The sequence below is a fragment of the Myxocyprinus asiaticus genome, chromosome 33 (genome assembly GCF_019703515.2).
Source record: "Myxocyprinus asiaticus isolate MX2 ecotype Aquarium Trade chromosome 33, UBuf_Myxa_2, whole genome shotgun sequence".
In the NCBI taxonomy this organism is placed as follows: domain Eukaryota; kingdom Metazoa; phylum Chordata; class Actinopteri; order Cypriniformes; family Catostomidae; genus Myxocyprinus; species Myxocyprinus asiaticus.
The window spans coordinates 28,726,474-28,748,975 of record NC_059376.1 but is presented as its reverse complement, the minus strand read 5'-3'; the positions used below and the strand labels follow the sequence as shown (position 1 = coordinate 28,748,975).

Here is a 22,502-nt window from a genome sequence, read left to right as displayed (position 1 = left end):
ATGGGACCACCTCCGCTGGGAATCCCCCAGAGACCTCCCATTCCCCAGCACGCTTGCTTGCCCCAGTCGGGCGCTCGGACGAGACTGCCGGCTCGTCTCAGGGCGAGTTCGACCTCTTGTTCGGAGCCCGGGAAGACGATGAGTTATCGAGCGCAGCATCGGAGAGCAGGCTCGTCCAGTCGGACGCAGAGGCTTCTTTTGCAGGTATGGCACTCCAACGGCGGACCCCCCACCCCTGTGCGCCCAGCTGTGGCACAAACACGCCCACACGGGATTGCTTCCGTTGGACTACGGGGATGAGATTCCTCCTATCCCCTCCTCGGCCAATCTTATGGTGGGTGGCAGGAGCCAGGTAAGTGCTTCGATGTCCCTGGACTCGGCACGGCCACGGGGCTCGATTCCCCTCGACGTGGCACCTCGAGCTCCGCCCCACTGCAAGACCCCACCCGCCGGTACATCCGACATGATCATTCCCTTTGTCCCCCTCGCCCGGAGTTTGGGCGCGTGGCTCGCACTTTCCAACCCGTCACGATGGCTGACCCGAACCATCCGACTCGGTTACGTGATTCAGTTCGCCAGGTGCCCGCCTCGGTGAAGGGCAAGAACAGTGCTACCTTGCATGCGGAGATCGCGACCCTTCTGCGCAAGGGCGTGATAGAGCCTGTCCTTCCAGCCGAAATGAAGAAAGGGTTCTACAACCCTTCATCGTACCGAAGAAAGGTGGTGGGTTGCGACCAATTCTGGACCTGCGAGTACTGAACTGGGCTTTGCACAGACTCCCGTTCAAGATGCTGACGCAAAAACGCATTCTAGTGAGCATCCGGCATCAAGATTGGTTCGCGCTGGTTGACATGAAGGACGCGTACTTCCACATCTCGGTCTTACCTCGACACAGACCCTTCCTGCGGTTTGCCTTCAAAGGCCAGGCGTACCAGTACAAGGTCCTCCCCTCCGGCCTGTCCTTGTCCCCTCGCATCTTCACGAAGGTCGCAGAGGCAGCCCTTGCCCCACTAAGGGAAGTGGGCATCTGCATCCTCAACTATCTCGATGACTGGCTAATCCTAGCTCACTCTCGAGAGTTGCTGTGCGCACACAGGGACCTCATGCTCTGGCACCTCATCTGACTGGGGCTTCGGGTCAACTGGGAAAAGAGCAAGCTTTCCCCAGTTCAGAGCATCTCTTTTCTCGGAGTTGGACTCAGTCTCGATGACAGCGCGCCTCATGAACGAGCACACACAGTCGGTGCTGAACTGTCTGAAGGCGTTCAGATGGAGGACAGCGGTTCCACTGAAACTTTTTCAGAGGCTCCTGGGGCATATGGCATCCTCAGCGGCAGCCACACCGCTCAGGTTGATGCATATGAGACCGCTTCAGCACTAGCTTCAGACTCGAGTCCCGAGATGGGTATGGCACCGCGGGACACATCGCGTGGCATCACGCCGATCTGTCGCCACCTCTTCAGTCCTTGAACTGACCTTGCATTTCTACGGGCAGGGGTTCCCCTAGAGCAGGTCTCCAGGCGTGTCATGGTTACAACAGACGCCTCCAAGACGGGCTGGGGCGCCGTATGCAACGGGCACACAGCCGCCGGCTCCTGGACTGGCCTGCAGCTGCGTTGGCACATCAACTGCCTAGAGTTGTTGGCAGTACTGCTCGCCCTGCAGAGGTTCCGGCCGTTGATCCAGGGCAAGCACGTGTTGGTCCAGATGGACAACACAGCGACGGTAGTGTACATCAACCATCAAGGCGGTCTACACTCCCATTGCATGTCACAACTCGCCTGCCGCCTGCTCCTCTTGAGTCAGCAGCGCCTCAAGTCACTACAAGCCACTCACATCCCGGGCAACCTTAACACCGCAGTTGACGCGCTGTCACGACAGGTTACCCTCAGGGGAGAGTGGAGGCTCCACCCCCAGGTGGTCCAGCTGATTTGGAGTCGATTCGGTCAAGCACAGTTTGACTTGTTTGCTTCCTGGGAATCCTCCCACTGCCTGCTTTGGTACGCCCTGACCGAGGCACCCCTCGGTATAGATGCACTGGCACACAGCTGGCCCCCTGGACTACGCTAATACACGTTTCCCCCAGTGAGCCTGCTTGAAAGGTCAGGGAGGACGAGGAGCAGATTGTCCTAGTAGCACCCTACTGGCCCACACAGACATGGTTCTCGGATCTCACGCTCCTCGTGACAGGAGACTGCCCTCCTGACTGCGCTCACTTCCATCAAGAGGGTAGGGGACCTGCAGGCGTTCTCTGTCAGCAAATCGTGCCTGGAGTTCGGTCCGGGTTACTCTCACGTGATCCTGAGACCCCGACCGGGCTATGTGCCCAAGGTTCCCATGACCCCTTTTAAGGATCAGGTGGTGAACCTACAAGCGCTGCCCCAGGAGGAGGCAGACCCAGCCTTGGTGTTGCTGTGTCCGGTGCGAGCTTTACGTATCTATTTGGATCACACGCAGAGCTTTAGAAGCTCCGAGCAGCTCTTTGTCTGCTTTGGTGGACAGCGGAAAGGAAGCGCTGTCTCCAAACAGAGGATCGCCCACTGGGTCATTGACGCCATCGCAACGGCATATCAGGCTCAGGATGTGCCACCCCCTGCAGGGGTATGAGCCTGCTCTACCAAGACTGTGGTGGCCTCCTGGGCCCTGGCCAGTGGCGCCTCTTTGGCAGACATCTGCAGAGCAACCCAACACCTTTGCGAGGTTCAACAATCTCCGGGTTGAGCCGGTCTCGTCCCGTGTATTGGCAGGCACGAGCAGGTAAGTTCCAGGACAGCTGGCCGGGTGTACCACTTGCGCATAGCGCCTTTCCCCTCCCTTGAGGTGAAGACGTGCGCTCTTGACTCCCAGTCGTGTTCACAGACTGTGATCCCTGGATGACTTTCCTCCTTAGACCTCTGGCAGTTGAGTTTGCCGAGAAACTCGCTGCCGGCCCAGTACGTGTGCTAATAAGCCCCTGTACTGAGGTAGGTGCTCCACATGTGCTGGTTCCCCGAAGGCGACCCTATGTGATATCTTCCGCAAAATCATTTCCCTGTCGGTAAACTGCGTCTTCCTTGGGCAGAGGCCCCTCTGCCCCCGGTCACCATGCTTTGTAGCAACTCCTTCCCTGTTTGGGTAGGACCTACCATGGGACCTCTCCACATGACATACTTCCGACAAGACTCGGGAAAACCATGTGTCGTATTCCACTCAAAATACCCCCCCTCTTTTTGGGCGGAGTGTGGCCTCCGCGGTGTCTTCCCCTTGGGAGGGACACCCCCTGACGCAGACACTTATGGCTCCCAGTCGGTTAACAAATTCCACTCTTTTTGGGGAGAAAAGAGAGGAAAACAGGCCTCGGCTGGGCTAGCCTGTCCCTGTTGTTGGGCAGTCGACTTGTTCCTGAAGGACCGTTCGACGCTCATAAGAGCGTTGGGGGAGGTTACGTAACAGCCTGGTGCGCTGGCTATGAGGCACACAGTGGTCTGCCCGTCTCGCACCACCAGTTCACGTAACACAGTTCAGATAGTTGATTACTTTCGTAACCTCCGTTCCCTGATGGTGGGAACGAGACATTGTGTCCCTCTTGCCACAACGCTGAACTACCCACTGAAATGGCCGGGACCAGGGGGAGTGGCATGCAAATTCCACTCGCCAATTCCCATTGGCCTTTTTTAAAAAAAGCAGAGGTGTTTGGGGCTCCCAAGAGTGACCCCTAGTGTCACTACATCGACACAACGTCTCGTTCCCTCCATCAGGGAACGGAGGTTACGAAAGTAACCATGACGTTATTTAAGATGTACATTTTTCTCTATGTAAACATTCCTTTTTGGGATTCTTGTGTGCATCAAGTGAAAGTTACAGGGTTTATCAGCTTTACATCATCATGACAAGAGTTGAAAGTTATAATAAATCTTTACACAGATGAGGCTTTTCACTTTTATCACTATGTGCATTTTAACGTTTGTCCTGGTGCATTTCCTTGCCCTATAGACTTCCATTGAGAGTGTATTAGTGTAAACAGATTTTTGCTTGTTTTTACAAACTGAACCAACATTTAAACAGCAACAAGCATAAACCATCATGTAAATTCAGAGTCTTTTTAGCACCCCTGCTTTCTTTGAAATTCAAGGTCAAGGTCTACCAATAAATGACAGAGCTATCGGAGATCAGTCACACTGAATGAACCACACTGACAGTATGTACTGCAATATGAAGTCATCTGCAGTCTTAGTGCATAACCTCTCTCATATGTGAGATAAAGTTGAGCTAGCTTTCAGATTCACAGCCCAAGACAACCCATTGACACTTCTCTGGAGGTGATGTCAGTTAGTACACAGCAATGCTTGACCCCAAATGACCTAAAAATGATATGGGAATTGTGTGTATGTGTGTGTCAGCAGTACTGCTAGACGTCACCGTCAGTCTCCCTTGGCTACATATAGCAGCAATAGCCTGGAAGCACAATGAGCCACAATGCCATGAAACAGCAAATCACCACACATAGAGCTTTGGTTAACAGTTTACACACACGCACATCCAAACACACAAACTCGCCTCAAACCCAGGGCCGTTTCTAGGCTTAGGCTAACTAGGGGGTCGGCAATGAGGAAGCCGTGTGTGTGCTCAGCAGTACATTGAAAGTTCTTACCTTGATGGATTTGGCTTGAATTGTATTGGACAAATGTTTCTCAGCCATCTGTGGACTTCTTGAAATCTTTAAGCTTTTTGTACCCTGCATTATTAAAAGAGAGTGATTCATGTACAGTGCACTATTCAGTGAGACAGAGAACAATCAAAATGCAATAAAGTCATAAAGGGATGGGAAAACATTGTTTAGACACGTCTGTTCAGACCGTCTGGATGTGGCTGTTTTTAATCCATTTCATTATTGTCGATGCTTTGAGGCATTTTAACCTCCCTCCTTCACTTGTGGGTGCATCTGTAATACTACAGACTATAAGCAAACCAAAATACAATTAAACCAGAAACATGTGAACTAATTCAAGTCTCATCAGTGCACGAAACAAATGCAGTTTCTCAGTGATGACACATCGTTCATGGTTGAATTGAACTACAGTACAAAACACAGAGACAATTAAATAGTCCACATTTTTTCCTGATGTTATTTTCCAGCATAAGCAGTTCAGCCAACAGATCTGGGACTTTTTGTTTGTGAGCCAAGTACTGATGAGAATTCATTTGGGTGTATCTGAGTGAGATGTCCTAAAGATCCAGTTTACACTTGGTAGTAAAGGGATAGTTAACGCAAAAATGAAAATTCTGTCATCATTTACTCACCCTTATGTTGTTCCCGTGGAACACAAAAGGAGAAGTTAGGCAGAATTACAGCCTCAGTCACCTTGCATTTTCCATCCAATATGTGAATGGTGACTGAGGCTCATTCTGCCTACAGTAATGACTCCTTTTGTGTGATCACAGGAAACATTTTTGAGACACGTGTTACTACCAGGTGTAAAAAGCGATCTGTCTCACCTTACAAACTGTGATCGGATCACCCGATATGGATGTTAATCCTTGAAGTAAATAGGGTTCTAGATTTACCTGAGGGGGGAGGGTGTGGCCACAGATGAAGGTCTGGAACTTGAAGGGGATGTGGATGCTTTCTTTCGGACGCAGGTAAACCTGTGGAGTCAGCGTGCCCTCCTTCAGATGAAACATCTCCTCCTCAAGAGGAGTCAGCGTCTTTGTTAACTCTTTAAAATATCTCCACTCCTCAGTCTTCACGATTACACTGAGTGATAAAGAGAGAGGGAGTTAAAAAAGAGGGAGGGAGAGAGACAGAGAAAAAGAAAAGAACAGCTTGAGGACCTTCTCTGGCTTGCCAACAGTATTTCACTGGCATTGATAAAGAGAGTATTTGAGTATGCGTGATGCAGTCGAGCATAAGCCCTCACAGAACTAAAACTCCAGGGAGGGTATGGCTTAAAGATAACACACAGTGGGTATGAAATATTACTTTCTGTTTCATAGAGAAGAATTTCATGCACAAATATATGATGGAAAAGGGCATTTTAAACATCAAAGGCTGCACCTCCATGCTCGAGAAGGGAACATTCTCCATAAATTCTCACTCCTTTAGATGTGAAACCAAGTCTCATAAAATTCGATCACATTCACTTTTTAATAACAGAGAGCCAGGCAGGAGGCACGAAGTGAAGCACTCTTACATGAAAAAAAAAAAAAAAACAGTTTTCCTTCCTCTCATAAATATGCACGCATGTAAGGAGCTCTTTTAACAGAGTTATGCAAAACAGAGAAAGAAAAAAAAAATCAAAATGTTATTGGGCTATAGTGAGATAGAGGCACACCTTCACTTTCACCATAATAAATGACAAGAAAAAAAGAGATACTTCGAAAAACAAGATAAATCAGAATAAGCTCAAATGCTATTTTTACTGGAGTAGGTCAATTACTGTATGCAGTAAAAAATTCACTTTTGAGCTGCATACCCTCAGAAGCCAATCACTGCTTTGATCACCATATTTAATAGTTGATTGTACAAAACATTAATAGAGTATTCTTAAAGTCCAATCATGTATATTTAAAGGCAGAAGCTATCTACACTAGGTGTAAATAGTGATGGATGCTATTTCTCCTAAGTGTAAACAGCAACGAAAACATCTTCTTTGCATCTTAGTGTTAGATGCTATTTGCACCCTTTATTGTATACTAACATACAGTGTGGGGCATCACTGCAGCATGTTTACTGTGTTTATTTAGAGTACCACAGACACTCTACACCAACCCATAACCTTAAACCTTTTGCTGTGTTTTGCTTGTTTCAAAATAGTAATAAAAATTTTATCAATTGAAGTGATCACTTACGGAAACATTCTGGCATAAAATGCATCGAAGACATCTGCAAATTCACCATTATTTCTACTTTGACATTAAAAAAATTAAAGCCAGTGGGCCGGCAAACAAGGCCGTTTGGGGTAGGGAACGGTTTTTGGAAAGTACACCTCTTCACCATCTCTGCGTTTGCTGCTTCGATGGCAGGTTTGTGTACATGACAGGCACTTGAAGGGGTAGTGTTAAAAATGACTTAAAATATTTGACTATTGGCTTAACTGCTGAGTGGTCTCACAAACGTCAGCAGAGAGTCAGTCATATCAGTGGAAGAGCAAGTAATTTAATTTTAAAGATTACAAGGTCAATTTTTTATATATATAAAAAAACAAATATGCAAGAATGAATCATTCACTGTAAAACCAATAACATGCATTTTAAAAATTGAATCAATTTTGATTTCATGCTGACTTTAAAGGATTAGTTCACCCAAAAAAAGAATAAAAGGTATGACTAAAAAACAGCTTTAGGATAAGGAAAACAAATCATGTGCTATACAGGACCTGACCTATGAGGATTAAGTGAATAAGGCTGAAAGAATGGGGCCGCTTTGGTGAAAGTTGGCATATCCTTTAACCTGCAGCTCCTTCAGGTTGGCTTGTCTATATATAATGTGCAACTACAGGTGAGAAACTATATCTTCAGTAAAAGGAAGAAAGAGAGAGAGCAAGAGAGATAGATAAGGTGACTTAATAAGGTGGGCTTTGTGGCATACATCAGCAATACAAACACAGACCTGACATACAGTATCCTTTGCACTGAAAGAAAGAAGCTTCAGATTCAATGCAAACATACAAATGCAAACTGAAGATCTCAGGTATTTGTTTTTCTTGCCACAGCACTGTGCAGACATATCAAAGAGGTTTGAACTGACTCACAGAGGTAACACACATATACACATACACACACTGCTTCTGGCTCAGAGGCAGGCAGGTGGTTACCTCCATGACAGATCTGAATGAGCTTAGGTTTTATTCAGTAGTTTATTCAAAGTAAGCTGAGAAGACATTTGCCATGCAAACATACATACTACACAGATAGAGATGGCAGAGAATATTTATCTTCTGAGGGGTGAGAATAGCTAGACTGTATGTTGTCCTAAAACCAGTGGTCAAGTTTTGGCTGAGAGATGCTGTAACTACATGATCTGGAGCCAAAAGTTATTTCTCTATTGAGAGCCATTTACATTCAAGCGTTTAGCAGAGACTTTTATCAAAAGCGACTTGCAGTGCATTTAAGCTATCCATTTTAGTATAAGTGTTACCTGGAAACTGAACCCATGATCAGGAACACTCAACAGGGCCATTCAAAAGTAGCTGTGTATTTTGACAATTTTTTGCAAGTAAAACATTAATGTCAAATATTTCAGAATATTGTAGTAGATGTTTTGCCAGGGCCCAATTTTTTGGAGGGCTTTTAAAAGCATGAAATGCAGGACTTTTCTCCCTATCTGCTGTCTTTTATGTCACAGCTCAGGGTAGTCTCTAGTGAAGGGTTTGGAAGTGTGCACATTCTTTTGCTCCCATCAGCCAATCAGCGTTGTCATGACAACATTTTTCCACAGATCACATGGCATTTACAGTTAAGGTGATTGGCTCAAAAATTAGTTCTGTGGTTTCATGAGCAATGATAGCAGATTACAAATCACATACTTCGAGCGGATCCTCTGCCAGCTGAGCAACTACCATTGGAATAAATGGAAATGCTAACAGATAGCTTTCTCCAGGAAATATAGATTTCTAAAGCACAGTTTGTGTGTATCTGGAGTTTGCACTGCTAATCTCTTCCCTAATTCTCTAAAGTTGAGTCCATGCAGGGGTGTTAATAGCATCAATTATTCCACCACGCCCTCTCAACATCTCTCTCAGCTTTTGTTTGTCAAGATGGAGTGTGTATGGACTCCGAAAACTCATATTTTGTGTGTTATTCCTGGATTGTGTGTCTACAGCTTTAGAGGAAATCTGGAAGGGAGAATATATTTAATATTTCACTGCAATTATAATAAGCTTGAAAAGGGGAATTGATTATTTATTCAGTGTTGTGCTCATACGCCCCTGAGGAGGCTCTTGGCCCCTTATATGCCCTGCTGAGGAAACTCATTCCCTCAGATGCTCATTTCACACATGGCTACTAATGTGACTTAAACTTTGATCTACACTTTAATTCTTGTATAGTTTTGTCATTCTGTATTTGGAGTTCTTTTATTATTGCTTTTAAATGGCTTTTTGCATTTATTATACAGGACAGCTGTGAAAGCGATAGGAGTGTGGAGCGAGGGAGGTGGGGGTAGGGATTGTGACATGACATTTGTAATTAAAGGGACAGTTCACACAAAAATGAAAATTCTCTCATCATTTACTCACCCTCATGCCATCCCAGATGTCTTTCTTTCTTCTGCAGAAAACAAAGGTTTTTAGAAGAACATCTTAGCTCTGTAGGTCCATAAAATGCAAGTGAAAGGTGATCAGACCTTTGTAGCTCCAAAAATCAAATAAAGGAATCATAGAAGTAATCCATAAGAATCCAGTGGCTAAATCCATATCTTCAGAAGCGATATAATAGGAGTGAGTGAGAAACAGATCAATATTTAAGTCCTTTTTTAATATCAATCTCCACTTTCACATCTAAAAGTTAAAGTTAAAGTGGAGATTTAGAGTAAAAAAGGACTTACTGTACATATTGTACAGTTTCTCACCCACACCTATCATATTGCTTCTGAAGATATGGGTTTAAACACTGGAGTCATATGGATTACTTTTATGTTTCCTTTATGTGATTTTGGAGCTACAAAGGTCTGATCACCTTTCACTTGCATTGTATGGAACTACAGAGCTGATACATTTTTCTAAATATCTTCGTTTCTGTTCTGCTGAAGAAAGAAAGTCATACACATCTGGGATGGCATGAGGGTGAGTAAATGATGACAGAATTTTCAATTTTGGGTTATCTATTTAAGGTTCTTTAAAAGTGCTTTAAAATACGTATGCTATTTTACCGGGTGCGTGGCATAATGGTAATACATGAACTTGATAAAGTATCTGTGATGCTCTCTTGGGTGAGACTGACCTGCAATGTGGCCTTATCCCATTCCCCAAATCTCTTTCCCAAAACGGCCTGTCCTTTTTTTTCTGCATTATTTTGGGGGCATTACCCCCAAAATAATATTTTAAAGGAATATTCCGGGTTCAATACAAGTTAAGCTCAATCGACAGCATTTGTGCCATTATTGATTACCACAAAAAAACAAAAAACAAAAACAAAAAAAAACAAGGCTACAGTGAGGCACTTATAACGGAAGTAAATGGGTCCAATTTTTGGAGGTTTTAAAGGCAGAAATGAGAAGCTTATAGTTTTATAAAAGCACTAACATTATTTGTTCTGTTAAAACTAGTGTATTATTTGAGCTGTAAAGTTGTTTCTAACATAATTTTTCGGGTTTTAGGGTTTTAGGATTTGTTGCCATTACATCGTCATGGCAATGAAGATGTAAAATTGAATATAACTTTACACAGAAAAGGTTAGTAAGTGATTTTATCACACTTAAATCATGTTAACACACATAGTTTATGTCTTGTGGCTATACTTTTGAAACAGTGAGAATTTGAATGTTTACGGATTGGCCCCATTCACTTCTATTGAAAGTGCCTCACTGTTACCAGATTTCAACTTTTTTTAAAGAAAAGGAGGGGCAAGTCAAAAATTATTTTTTGTGATAATCACTATTATGCCATAAATGCGGTTAATTGAGCTTAACTTGTATTGAATCCAGAATATTCCTTTAAAATGTTTAAATGAATGAATGTTACACTTATATAGCGCTTTTCTGACAATACACTCAAAGTGCTTTACATAGTAAATAGGGGACTCTCTTCAACCTCCACCAGTGTAGAACTGTAAAAAATAATGTACATTATTTTTAGTAAGGCAGGCATTTTGTATTTTAGTTGGTTTGTCAACAATGGCCCCATATTTTCCAACCTGCTATAGCCATGGCAAGCAAGAAATGATCGCTTGATTGTGTGGTGTCATACTGGGTAGCCCGTCCCACTGTGAAATCTCATTGGTGCAAAATCCTGCTTCTCATAACTGTACATTAAACATTAGATATCTTCTGATATAGTCATGTCACACAGCAGTTTTTTACTCAGTGTGGACAGACAAAAAAACTTGCATAAAGTGTAGTGGGAAATATGAACAAAAGGTTGTGAAATAAAGTGTAGTGTTTTACCAAGCCTAATATCTTACCTGAGCTCTGAATTATCACATTCAATGGTGACTGTCTGAGCAATGTTGAATGGATTCTTGAGCACAAATTCAAAGAACTCAGTAGTTCCTAGTGTGGCGTAGAGAGTGTGTGAGGTAGTAATGGCCTGAGAGAGCATGTTGGTGATCTCTCGTGCTTTAGAGCGCTCACGATAGGCCTCAATCACTCGCAGGTCACGGGAATACTGCACACGCTCTGCCTTATGCCTCTGGAGAAAAATAAATAATTATTTACAGAAATTCACTGGTACATTGGTCTTCTGTGCAAAGGCAAAATGCAGTAATTACACATTTTGTCAAAATTGAGTTGCGATCTGTCCTGTGATGGGTTTGGCTCAACTATGTTTAGATTCAAAGTAAACAGAGGGTGAAAATTACAGGAATTACAAAATACACCCTAAAACCAAGTAAAACATCAGTTTCAAATGTTGGCACAGTTAAGGATAATTTATATTTACAGGGCGAACAGGTTTCACTTAGTTTGCCTACAAATGATGACGAAATGAAGTGACGTTTATGTTCTGCCAGTCTGTTCGTTTGGTGATATTTATCCTGTTCGCGCACATCTCTGAAATTCTTGACCTAGGAGAACTCTGGCTGGTCGAAGAGCATTGATGATTGGTTAAAACTAATCGTGGGTGTGGTTTGGACATGACGTTTTTTATTTACAATCACGTGTGCCAGCTGAGGAGTTGTTACCTAGGGTACTGTCTTTAAAAAATGGATAACTTTGAAGCTCATCCCTCAGAGGTTGTGCAGAAGTATACTTTTTTACATGATTTGCAACACAAACTTTACAAAGACAGTGCGGCCGTGACAAATGAGTAGAGAGAGATTGGAGAAGTGGAAGGGGTCATGACAAGTTAAATAAAGCAAAGAAGCGACACGGCACTAAAAGCGGCAGTCCACAGAGAGAACAACCTGCATTATTGGCTTTACTTGTGGCTGGAACAGTACGTTAAACACCATGGCATCACCCTAAATGAACTAATTTTAAAACGACGCCACGCTTAAGTATAAACAGCAGCTTCCTTCGCCGAGCGTGCGTTTGTTTGCCCAAGAGAAAAAAGTTTCTTCCAAGTATAAACCAGGCTTAACTCTGATTTTCCTTTGTAGGTCGGATTTCACATACTGCAACTGCACCAGAAAGACACATAAACTAATAAAACTGATGTGCCTGAAATCTGGCAGGACTGAAAAGAAAGAACGAATTTAGGTTCAATTTCATCATTCTCTCAGAGTGAAAGGGCATGGTGAATAATGCAGCTCAGTTTCAGCTGTTTCCTGTTTGCAGTCAAAATGAAGCTCATGTTTTTAATATCGACTTCAGAGAGAATGTCAGGATCACATGGCACACAGCAGTAGAAAACAGCTCTGAGCCCATGCTGAGAGAGACAGCTATTCAATACCATTCAATAAAAAGTGTCTTGCTCTCCCCTTCTCTCTCACCGTGATGTTTGTGTTGTCCTGAAAAGGAGGCGGGGTCTTCCGTTCCTCAAGCTGACGGACAGCTGCCATTCTATCAATCTTCCTCTGGTGCACTTCGTCCGTTTCGCCCTGCTTATGCAGTATGGCTCCGCCAACTTCCCTCATGGTGCTTTGTAGCAGTCTGGCCAGCTCGCTGTCGATTTCTGGCAATCGCTGGGCTCGTCTGGCAATGCTTGCTGCAACACGCATATACACGCATAAACAACGACATCTTTTGCCCTACAAGACACACATGCTCTCTCACTCTTCGCTTACACTAGGGCCCACTTTTCAACCTCCATTTGGCCTGGTATCTTCGTCTTTTCCAGTTATCCCTCCCACCCAATGAGACCCGCTTTCAGATATACCTGCTCCAATCCATACTTCAATGCGATTCAACATAACAACTAACATAATCCTATGATTTAACGCCACTGAAGAGAGAACTTCAGAGGATCAAAAGACACAGGATCAAAAGGAGCCTGCCAGTGTTTTTTTTTCTAAACCTAAATTCCCATTGTAGTCCAACCTACTGAGAGAGAGAGAGAGAGAGAGACAGAGAGAGAGAGAGAGAGATCTATAGTGCGATGGAGACAAAAGAGCCTCTCAGTGATGAATAAGAGGATGTTGAAGCACTCTTTTTACCTCCATCTCATCAGACTAACATACACACACCCCTCCTGTAACAGCCCACTCATGGCCCAAAGACATGTGGGAGCAACTGTGTTATTTTTCACTGGCTGTGTCTCAGCTATCTTTACATTACATGACATTGTGGCAGTGATGTTTGACAGTCACATACAGCCTGCTCTTCAGTGGACAGATAAACCACAATGGATGGTGCCACGGTCACACACATTACAATCAAGAGCACAGTAAGGCACGAAACATACTCTATAGAACATACAAACGCTTCTAGCTACACAAATTGATTTCCCGCGTTGCTGCATTCCGAAATGTGTTGGAATGCAATTCTTAACACAATGAAAATACTAATTTTCACGTACTAAAAACTGACACTTCCCAGAAGACTTTTGCATACTATACTATCATAATACTGTGATCCTCTGTTGTATTTGTTGATCAGAACAATAGGACTAATTAGCAACACTGTCATTAAAATTAAGCAATGAGAGAGAGATGGGGAAAATTATATATATATATATATATATATATATATATATATATATATATATATATATATATATATATATATATAATCCACTACATCAGGAATTATCAGCAAATCCCACATTATGTACTTTCATAAATTCTCCAGAGCTCTAGAATTGCACAGTTCTTAAGTTCAGGGGATATGAAGTCAAGCTCTGGTGCTTTAGATAGAGGAAGTGCCTCACCATTAAGCTTGAGGACTGTAAAAGCAGAGACGCTTCCTCCTGCAAAACCCTGAGGGGCATCACTGGGTTGGACCACATGGGAGTGCGCTGCAGGAAGAGTCAAGGAACTCTGGGTACTTGATACACTGCCACCTGTTGAACAGAAGAATCGAAATTTAACTGAGCTCAATCCCAATCATTTTAGTTTGGTCAAATTCAATTCCAATTGATGTTGATGCAAACAAAGAGCTTTCCAAAGTGCACATAATCTGACTTTGTGCAGTTTCTTAACTTTTTTCCTTTGTTCCTAAAAATCTGACTAATTACATGATCTAGGTGTTGAATTGGCTCCATAAGTTGCTGTCTGATCACAGCTGGCTTTCTCTTTCTTACTTTTCCTAATCAAAACAAGCTAATTAGGTGAAGCAATATCCTTCCTGAAAGACAATGTTAAGAATAGCCAAAGAGCTTGATGGATCATTAGAGACAAGTTTATTGTTCTTGAAACTGAGCTGTTTTGCTTGTTTGTAGAATGAAATGCATTCACTCAAAAAGACTGTGATGTCGTTGTTCTGTTGCATTGATGATGACTGTGACAATGTGACAAAGGAAGGCATATTGATTAATTCCTTGTGGTAAGAAATCTTCTGTGGCCAGGGAGGACAGGCAGGAATGTTAACAGGGAGAAATGGAAAGAGAGGTGAGTTAGTGAACTACAAATCAATATCTAAAAGGATTGTAATGTAAATTTTGTAATAATTTTTCCTCAGAAGTCCACTTATAATGGCAATACATTTTTAAACTAAAAATACTCATAATTTTGTTTTTCCACAACTATTTTCCACCTTCTCTCTGACTTTTAGAATTAAAGGTTCTTTGTTTGGGAAGAAACAGCCTTTAAGAAACATCCCTTTTAGATATCAACAACAAACCATGCTTGCTCCTCTCATGGAAAAGCTGCAAGTTATCCATCCGGTCCAATATATTCAGCCTGTTCTCATGAAAAGTACGTGACTATGGTGAATTGTTTTGCACAATTATATTATATAGTTCATTACATGTTGAGAGCTGGTTCTGAGGTAAAATGTCCATTGTGTGGTGCTAATAGAGAGTTAAATGTTCTCTCAAACCAATGAAGTTAAGGTTAATGCTCTTTCGAGTTTTAAGTGAACAAAACCTTCCTCCCTACCCTAAACCTTAAACCTAAACCTAACCTAATTGGAGATGACAAATGCAATTGCTGAAGGAACCACGCCATTCTGAGGTGCTTCTATTTCATGACACTTTCGGCTTGCATTCTCTTTAGGACTCATACCCCAGTCCTTCGAATCAGAAGTACAATGCTCAATTTGCACAATTTGATCACACTCGAACAAGCTTGTAAATGTAGTTGATTATGTAATGCAAATATTAAAATGTATCACCTTTTAAGTCATGCGCTACAGTAAAAGTATTTTGATGCTGATAGCATTGTTTGAGGAACAGGGTGAAAAGTGTTTATGACTGAAAATCTGCTGTTTTACAATTGATTTGTGTAAAAGTGAATAAAGATCATTGTTGCTGTAGTCCCTCTAGTATTTATATCACCAGGAAACTGTGGGGATAGGTACAACAAACCATGTAAAATAAATTTTGCAAAAATATAGGTATAGTAATGTGATTCTATAAGACAAGGTTGAATATGGTTTTTAACTTCCTTCATTCTTTAATAACAGCATCTTTGCAAAGCCTGCATCACATTGTGACTGAAACGATCAGGGATATTGTTAAAAATATACTTTACACACTATTTTTTAATATTGGTGATTGACTGATTCTCCAGAAAGATGTGCAAAGCAGCAGGTGCTACACACAGCTAGGAACAGCTCAAGTTTCCCTCATTGTACACTTATAGTTCGTTTTCTGGTGCATATATCCTGCTTTTTTCTCATTACCTCACTGTGACTGGATGGGCCAAACCAAAACCAAAATGTTGGCAGCATGCATTAATGGGTTTGTGTTTCTGACATCAGAAACCCAGGAATTTCAGAACAAACTGATTTGCATCTTATTTTTAATAAATGGTCTTTTTGGAGTGGGAAAGAAGTTTTGACTTCTGAATATGCACAACATATTCTTATCTTAAAAAAACCAAACCAAATGGAACATTTTATTACTTAATATGACTGAAAACTGAAACGTTAATATAGGTGTAGTCTCCTTGACCATGTCTTGTTCCTCTATCTTTCACTCTGTGAGACTTTTGAAGTGCACTGAGAGCAAATTGTCTAAACATTCTATGGGCTTTACCTGTGATAACTAACAGGTGAAAGCAGTAATTACACGTCTGATTCAGAGGTCAGGCACAGAATGGGGGGTTGAATGTGGGAGTGTGTGTGTGTCCAGGTCACTGCCTGTGATTGACTGAAGTTAATGAAAACATTAAAGAGCCCATTTTATGCTCATTTACAGGTTCATATTTTTATTTTGGGGGTCTACTAGAATAGGTTTACATGCTTTAATGTTCAAAAACACATTATTTTTCTCATACTGTACACTGATGCAGCACCTCTTTTCACCCTCTGTCTGAAACTCTCTGTTTTAGCTCCTGTCTCTTTAAAGCCCCCGTTTCCAAAAAGCCCAGTCTGCTCTGATTGGTCAGCTGGCCCAGTCTGTTGTGATACAGAAATGGCTGTCTCGTTTGGAAGGCTGCGTCCTCCGGAGGTCGCATTTGTCAGCCGCATACGTCATCGAGGCTGTCTCGTTTAAAAGAAAACGAGGAGGACACTTCGAATGCAGCCTTCAAATGCGACCTTCTTTCATGGGAATTCGGAGGATGCATTCGGTGTATCCTTCGTGGGCACTCACAACCCACAATTCTTTGTTTCAACAGAAATGTCTAAAAAAATTATGCCAATTTGCCTGTAAATATGATGTTCAAATGCAAGTAATGTTAATTCCCAAGTTGAAGTACCTCAGTAGATGGGTGCAGAGTATATAATATGTATAATTATATTAATATATAATTAAAATAAAGTATTAGACTAAAACTACACCTGTAAAATCTATTTTCTTTTCTCTTTACATCTTTGTAACTCTCCTAAAATTTACCTCATACATTCCCTTCCAGAGGGACTTTGTTCCCTTCTCACTCAAAGCGATCGCGCTTGTTAAAGAGTGGCGTGCTGTCATAGCAACCATGTTACGTTCCGTTTCTGTTAGTCCTACAAAGGCCGTCTCGTTTAAACGAGACTTGTTTAAAGGAGGACGCTCGGTATACTGCAGCCTTCAAAGGATGCATCCTACCTAGCATGCAGCCTTCGAAACGAGACACAGCCATAGTGACATAGCTAAGTCATGGAAATAATGGCTGAACTGCAAACCAGGCGATTCAGGCAGTTCAAGAGCAGTGTTTACTGTGGGAGAGAGTAACTCCCTTTATCGTGGACTTTGTGCTTTGTAACTTTGCAGACCTTTTACATGCACAAACAGCAATATTAAAAACTAAAGGAAAGGTAAAATCCCAAAAAGCATAATAGGGCCTTTTTATTAGAAGGATGCATAAGTCAACCATCCACACATTAAACACACACTTCTTTTGTCATTGGGACAACAACAAGTGAGACAAACATTTTCATTCAGCATTTAACTTGAGAGCATGTAATTTAAGAACATGATTGTGTTTTGAAACTGTGATTGAGTGAGTAAGTGTGTGTTACACAAAGGAACACTGCATTTGATCCCAGGCTGTGGTAAGTGATTATTTATTTTGCTGAGAATACAGATATTTCAGACTAAAAGTCATAGTTTTTTCCCCTAGAACAATTAGACATGTTTTGTTATTAGCACTGTTAACTGCACTTTATATTGCAACTTCATATGCTTTGTATTATATATATATTTGATCAAAATAACAAATGGCATATCACTTCGCTTTTTTGCTAAACATGCCAAAACACAACATGTATGCACTCAGCAATAACTTAAGTCTTCAACTATAAATTTGAGTATGAGTTATTCAGTAACATTTGAGATACAAAATACATTCAACAGGAAATTCTGAGTTTCAATTAAAACTAATTTGGATGCACACTGTATTGATTTGTCAAAATCTCTGCATTCTTTGAAGCTTGGCTTCATTCCACTAAAACAAATCTATAAAATGAACCGATGCATGCTATTTGGAGTTAATGCTTCGCTCTTGCAATTTCCTGAGCCATGCATAATCCTGAATAGTTCATTGAAGGTAAGCTGAGAAAGGGCCCTCTGCAGATGTGACCTGTACAACATTTATACCCGCCATTTAAATAAAAATAAAAATCAGTAATTTATGAGATATTTTATGCCACACTTTCTGACCTCTGTAACCTCTGCTCACACAGTAAATAATTAATAAAATAATTTATTATATAAAGGACTCCTGTCAAATCCTGTCATTATTTAATTGTGTAAATGCATTTCCAAAGCTGTATGACTTTTTTCTTCCATGGAACAAAAAAGGAGATGTTAGGCAGAATGTATGGGACTGACAAACTCAGTCACCATTAACTTTCATTATAAGGCTGAAAAAATATTCTTCAAAATTGATTTTCATGTGTTCCACAGAAGAAAAAAAAGGCATCCTTTAATTTCTGATAAGCAGGCAGTTTAAAAAGTTGACAACATGCAGCAAAATACCAAATATAAATCATATTAGCACCTGTGGCAGCTGAACAGGTGAATGGTTTGTTGAATTGTTCTGTGAGAAAACACAATTAACATGAAAGAATGAGGATTTCAAAGAATGCACATCATGAGATGTACAAAAGTCTTGTAATCTCTTTATTTGCCTAAAGTTCGTTCTTAAACCATCAAAATAGATTTCTCAAATTTAAAGCTCAGACAAATCCCAAGAACTAGAAAAAGAGTTCTGAAGAGTTTTAGAAAACTATCAAAAAAATGCATACACAACTTAAAACCTTCAAGTAAAATACTGTGAAAAACTCCAAAGTGAGCCAACACATTAGGGACCCAACAGAGCACTATGAAGCTTCCAAAACTCACACTGCATGTTTCAACATCTCTAAATAAGTTCTCTTTACAGTTTTCTAAATAAGAAATATCATCCAGACCTTTGAGTCAGATGAACTCCCACAACTTCATACCTGCTGGTTGAGCGTTTCATTATCTTTAGATATCTCCATTAGACCCCTACTGTATGGACTCTGCAGAATACATTTCTATAGGTTTGGGCATCATTCAATTATAGAGTTCTTTAATCTGTAGAGGAGTGCATGATAGGATTTCCATTAGGATGCACTTATTCTTATCTTATAAATGTAGCTTTGTTTTAGAGGGGATAGACAAAAATCTAGATTGGCTTCTGCTGCAAATGTATATAATTGTTTTTCTTTTTCTTTTTTTTTTTTTAGTTTTTTGTTTTTGACCATCAAAGTAGAGATAGGGACCCGCTTGGAAATAATTGTCAAGGAAATATTTTTCTCTGCATAAGTCTTTACCATGCTTATCAAACGTTTGCAGATGAGCTGTGTGGGGACCAGAGGCAGGCGGAATTATAAAATCCTAATCTTTTTTTCCCCTCCATCTGGCCCTGCGTCTCTCCTTGTTTGGTACAAAGGCAGAAAGAGTACGTTGGTGATAGAGCCTGTTGCTACTGTGAAAAGCTTCTGACAGATGCACCGAAACACTCTGAATTCAGAGACAATATTTTAACCTATTTCATTATTATTCCATTAGTGTTGAATTAAGTTATCCATTTCTTTTCAGTGGATTTGCTGTTTGTTTAATTATTCACTTGTCTATTCACATCAAGCTGAAGTTAATTAAAGAGGATTTCATTAGGAGTTTTTTCATTGCGTTTTCGCACACGACAAAATGTCAATCATCATGAGTCCAATTATAGAGGAATTTCATTAATTCCCAAAGGCATGGCACGCCCGCTGTCCTATCTAAGCAGAAAACGTTGAAACGGAGCGGGATAAATAAAGAAGACTTGAACCCATGTGGCATTAACAGCACGCAGATATGTGACATCCAACCTTATCAAAACCCCGACTTAATGCATTCAATAGACTGATTAAGAGAATAAGCCATTTAACAAGACAATGACATTTGCATGTACATAATAGAGGCCCTTTTTCCAATAATTGTCTTTGTTTTGACCTAGCCAAGCCTCTGAGGTGCTTTTCATGGATAAAAATCTCCACAAGCCTTCGAGAGCAAGTAAACCTCAATCTTTTGCTAATGGTGACCACTCATTAGGAAACAAATAAATGGACAATGCATTAATCCCAGATTGAGATACGCTGTTGAGCAGCTTTGAGCCGCGTTGATTTGTGGGTTGTGGATGCGTTAATAGATTCCAACAGCTTAAAGCGAGAGACATAGAAAAGCTGATGGCTATCTAAATGTTTGACTGGGTAATTTCACAAGAAACATTTGCGTTTTTCAACAGGCCTTTAAGAAGGAGCTTAAGCAGATAAACATGAAGACCGCCTGTGAAAAGCTTTTGACTCAGCTCTGATTTCCAGAGTGGAGAACAACTAAAATGCTTAAGGGCATTTTAATTGGTATGCATTAGGCAGCAAGTTTTGCTTGAGATCTCGCTACCTCTCTTCCAACAATGTTTTTTTCGTTACGATTCCCACTGAGTTACTTACGCAAAGCTAGTGAGCAAAAACATGCTACATCTTTAAATGAGAGTGTAAATTAACTGTAAAATACTGTATTGTATTTTAAGTGATAGCTAAAAAACTAACAAAGTATATAAAATAAAGTGTATTATTTCTCCATAAAGTTTAAGCCTACAATAAACTTAAAAATAAATAAATTTAACACATTTACTTAGCCTAAAATAAATGTGATTGGTGGGCAGACATGAAGGGAATACATTTTTAGATTCATAGAGATCAGGAAAATCGGTAACGTTCATGTTCTCCTTCATGTTGTTCTTTGACCATGTAAACCCTAAACTATGGAAGCCCTGAACCACAAGATAAAAAAAAATCACTTGGTGATTTTTTTTTTATGTTTAGTGCCTTCCTATGTCCTACAAATAATGTTTTTTCTCTGCATTTGTTTTTCTCCCAAAAATGTTTTCACCATATAATTTTTCCTCACAAAATTTTTTCACTGAATATACAGTATATTTTTCTCTCTGAGTTTTTTTTTTCTCTCTATAAAAAAAAATATTTGTAGGACAGGAAGGCACTAAGAAACCTAAAACATTTCACCTAGTGAATTTGTTTTACACAAAACTCTGTTTGGTTGTGAATAAAATCACCTCTCATTGGTCAATGACACACAGCAGCTACAAAAAGATAAAATCTTTTAATCTTCTGCAGGTGTGCCACTAGCTGTCACATACAACAAAGCAGCAAGATTTTCATGCATGAGCTTGGTAAACAGTGCTGCTGTAAGTGCTGCCTGCTGCCTCTCTCCCATGGAAAATTAACTGGAAACTCGCAGTTACCCCATATTGCTTGAAACGGCCTATTTGTCACAACTGATTGATGTTTCTTGCGCTATCGTAATGACTCTGATGAAAGATTTTAGAAAAGTTTTTTAGAAAATGTTAAAAATGCATGTTACTGCATTGTGGTTATACCACACAATTCTTACCAACATTGCCAAGCCGCAGATGCAGAATTCCTTTTACGGTGGTATAGACATTGATGGCTGGAATGGCCCCACGTTTGCTGTTGTGCCTGCTGGTAAAGTTGGCATCCTGCAGATACTCAGTGGTGATTACTTCCAGCTCATGGCTCACCTGGACGGCTGCACGTCCTTGCCGCAACATATGCTGCAGATGTGTACCACAAACAAATACAGTTCAAATACACAACACTGTCTGCAGGTGCAGTCTGAAGCACATGTAAGAACCAGCTTTTTATCTGCTGTTTATGCAAAGAAGCTTATGATCTGAATATTATCTCATATTCAGCACAACTGTTCTACAACTTGTACTCTGATTGGAAGGCTCATTAGTGATGGCACCATTTTGTTTTCTTTATTTTCAATCAACTGAATCTATCTGGGTTACACAGTGTCCTAAGAAGGCACATCACAAAAACTTTGCAGCAAAAAGTAATTTGTCTGTCCACACTTAAGGTGAAAATGCAGTGTGACGTGACACAATCAGAGCCAATCAGAACATATTTGTTGCTTAATAAACAGTTATGTGTAGCAGTTCTTTGGACCAATGAGATTTCAGTGTTGGTGGAAGCCATCTAGTGTGTTACAGCAGAAATATAAACCAATTGATTGACAAAATGCCCTGTTGCCCATCTGGTTAGAACAAAAACTCATATTTACATGGAAGAGATTTTATAACCTGCCACTTTATTGTGATCACTTGGTTAGGACATAGTGTTATGTTGATTCTAGATTTCATTGATCTAGCCACATAGAACAAAGAGTTAAAAAACTAGCAAACAAAACAGCTACTGAGACATATGTTACAGGCCACTGACAAATGCCACAATGTGATAAACTTGTGGTTTTGTCTGAAGTCTAAATGGACCCTCTGTTATTTCAGAAAAGGTCAGAATCCATGCTAAAGACGAACAGTCCAATTATGTTGATTTGATTGTATCTATTTCTTGTT

General features: G+C 41.0%; 1 protein-coding gene across 1 annotated transcript in view; it reads right to left on the bottom strand.

The window, feature by feature from the left end:
- The window catches only part of LOC127424648 (nephrocystin-4-like), a 219,713-nt gene that overhangs the window by 12,139 nt on the left and 185,072 nt on the right, over positions 1–22,502 (bottom strand). The window contains exons 18-23 of the mRNA XM_051670006.1: positions 21,518–21,698; positions 13,940–14,071; positions 12,564–12,778; positions 11,097–11,323; positions 5,544–5,733; positions 4,630–4,713 (exon numbers count right to left, since the gene is read on the bottom strand). Of these exons, the coding sequence (XP_051525966.1) occupies positions 4,630–4,713; positions 5,544–5,733; positions 11,097–11,323; positions 12,564–12,778; positions 13,940–14,071; positions 21,518–21,698 (1,029 nt within the window). The remainder of the gene's footprint in view (positions 1–4,629; positions 4,714–5,543; positions 5,734–11,096; positions 11,324–12,563; positions 12,779–13,939; positions 14,072–21,517; positions 21,699–22,502) is intronic.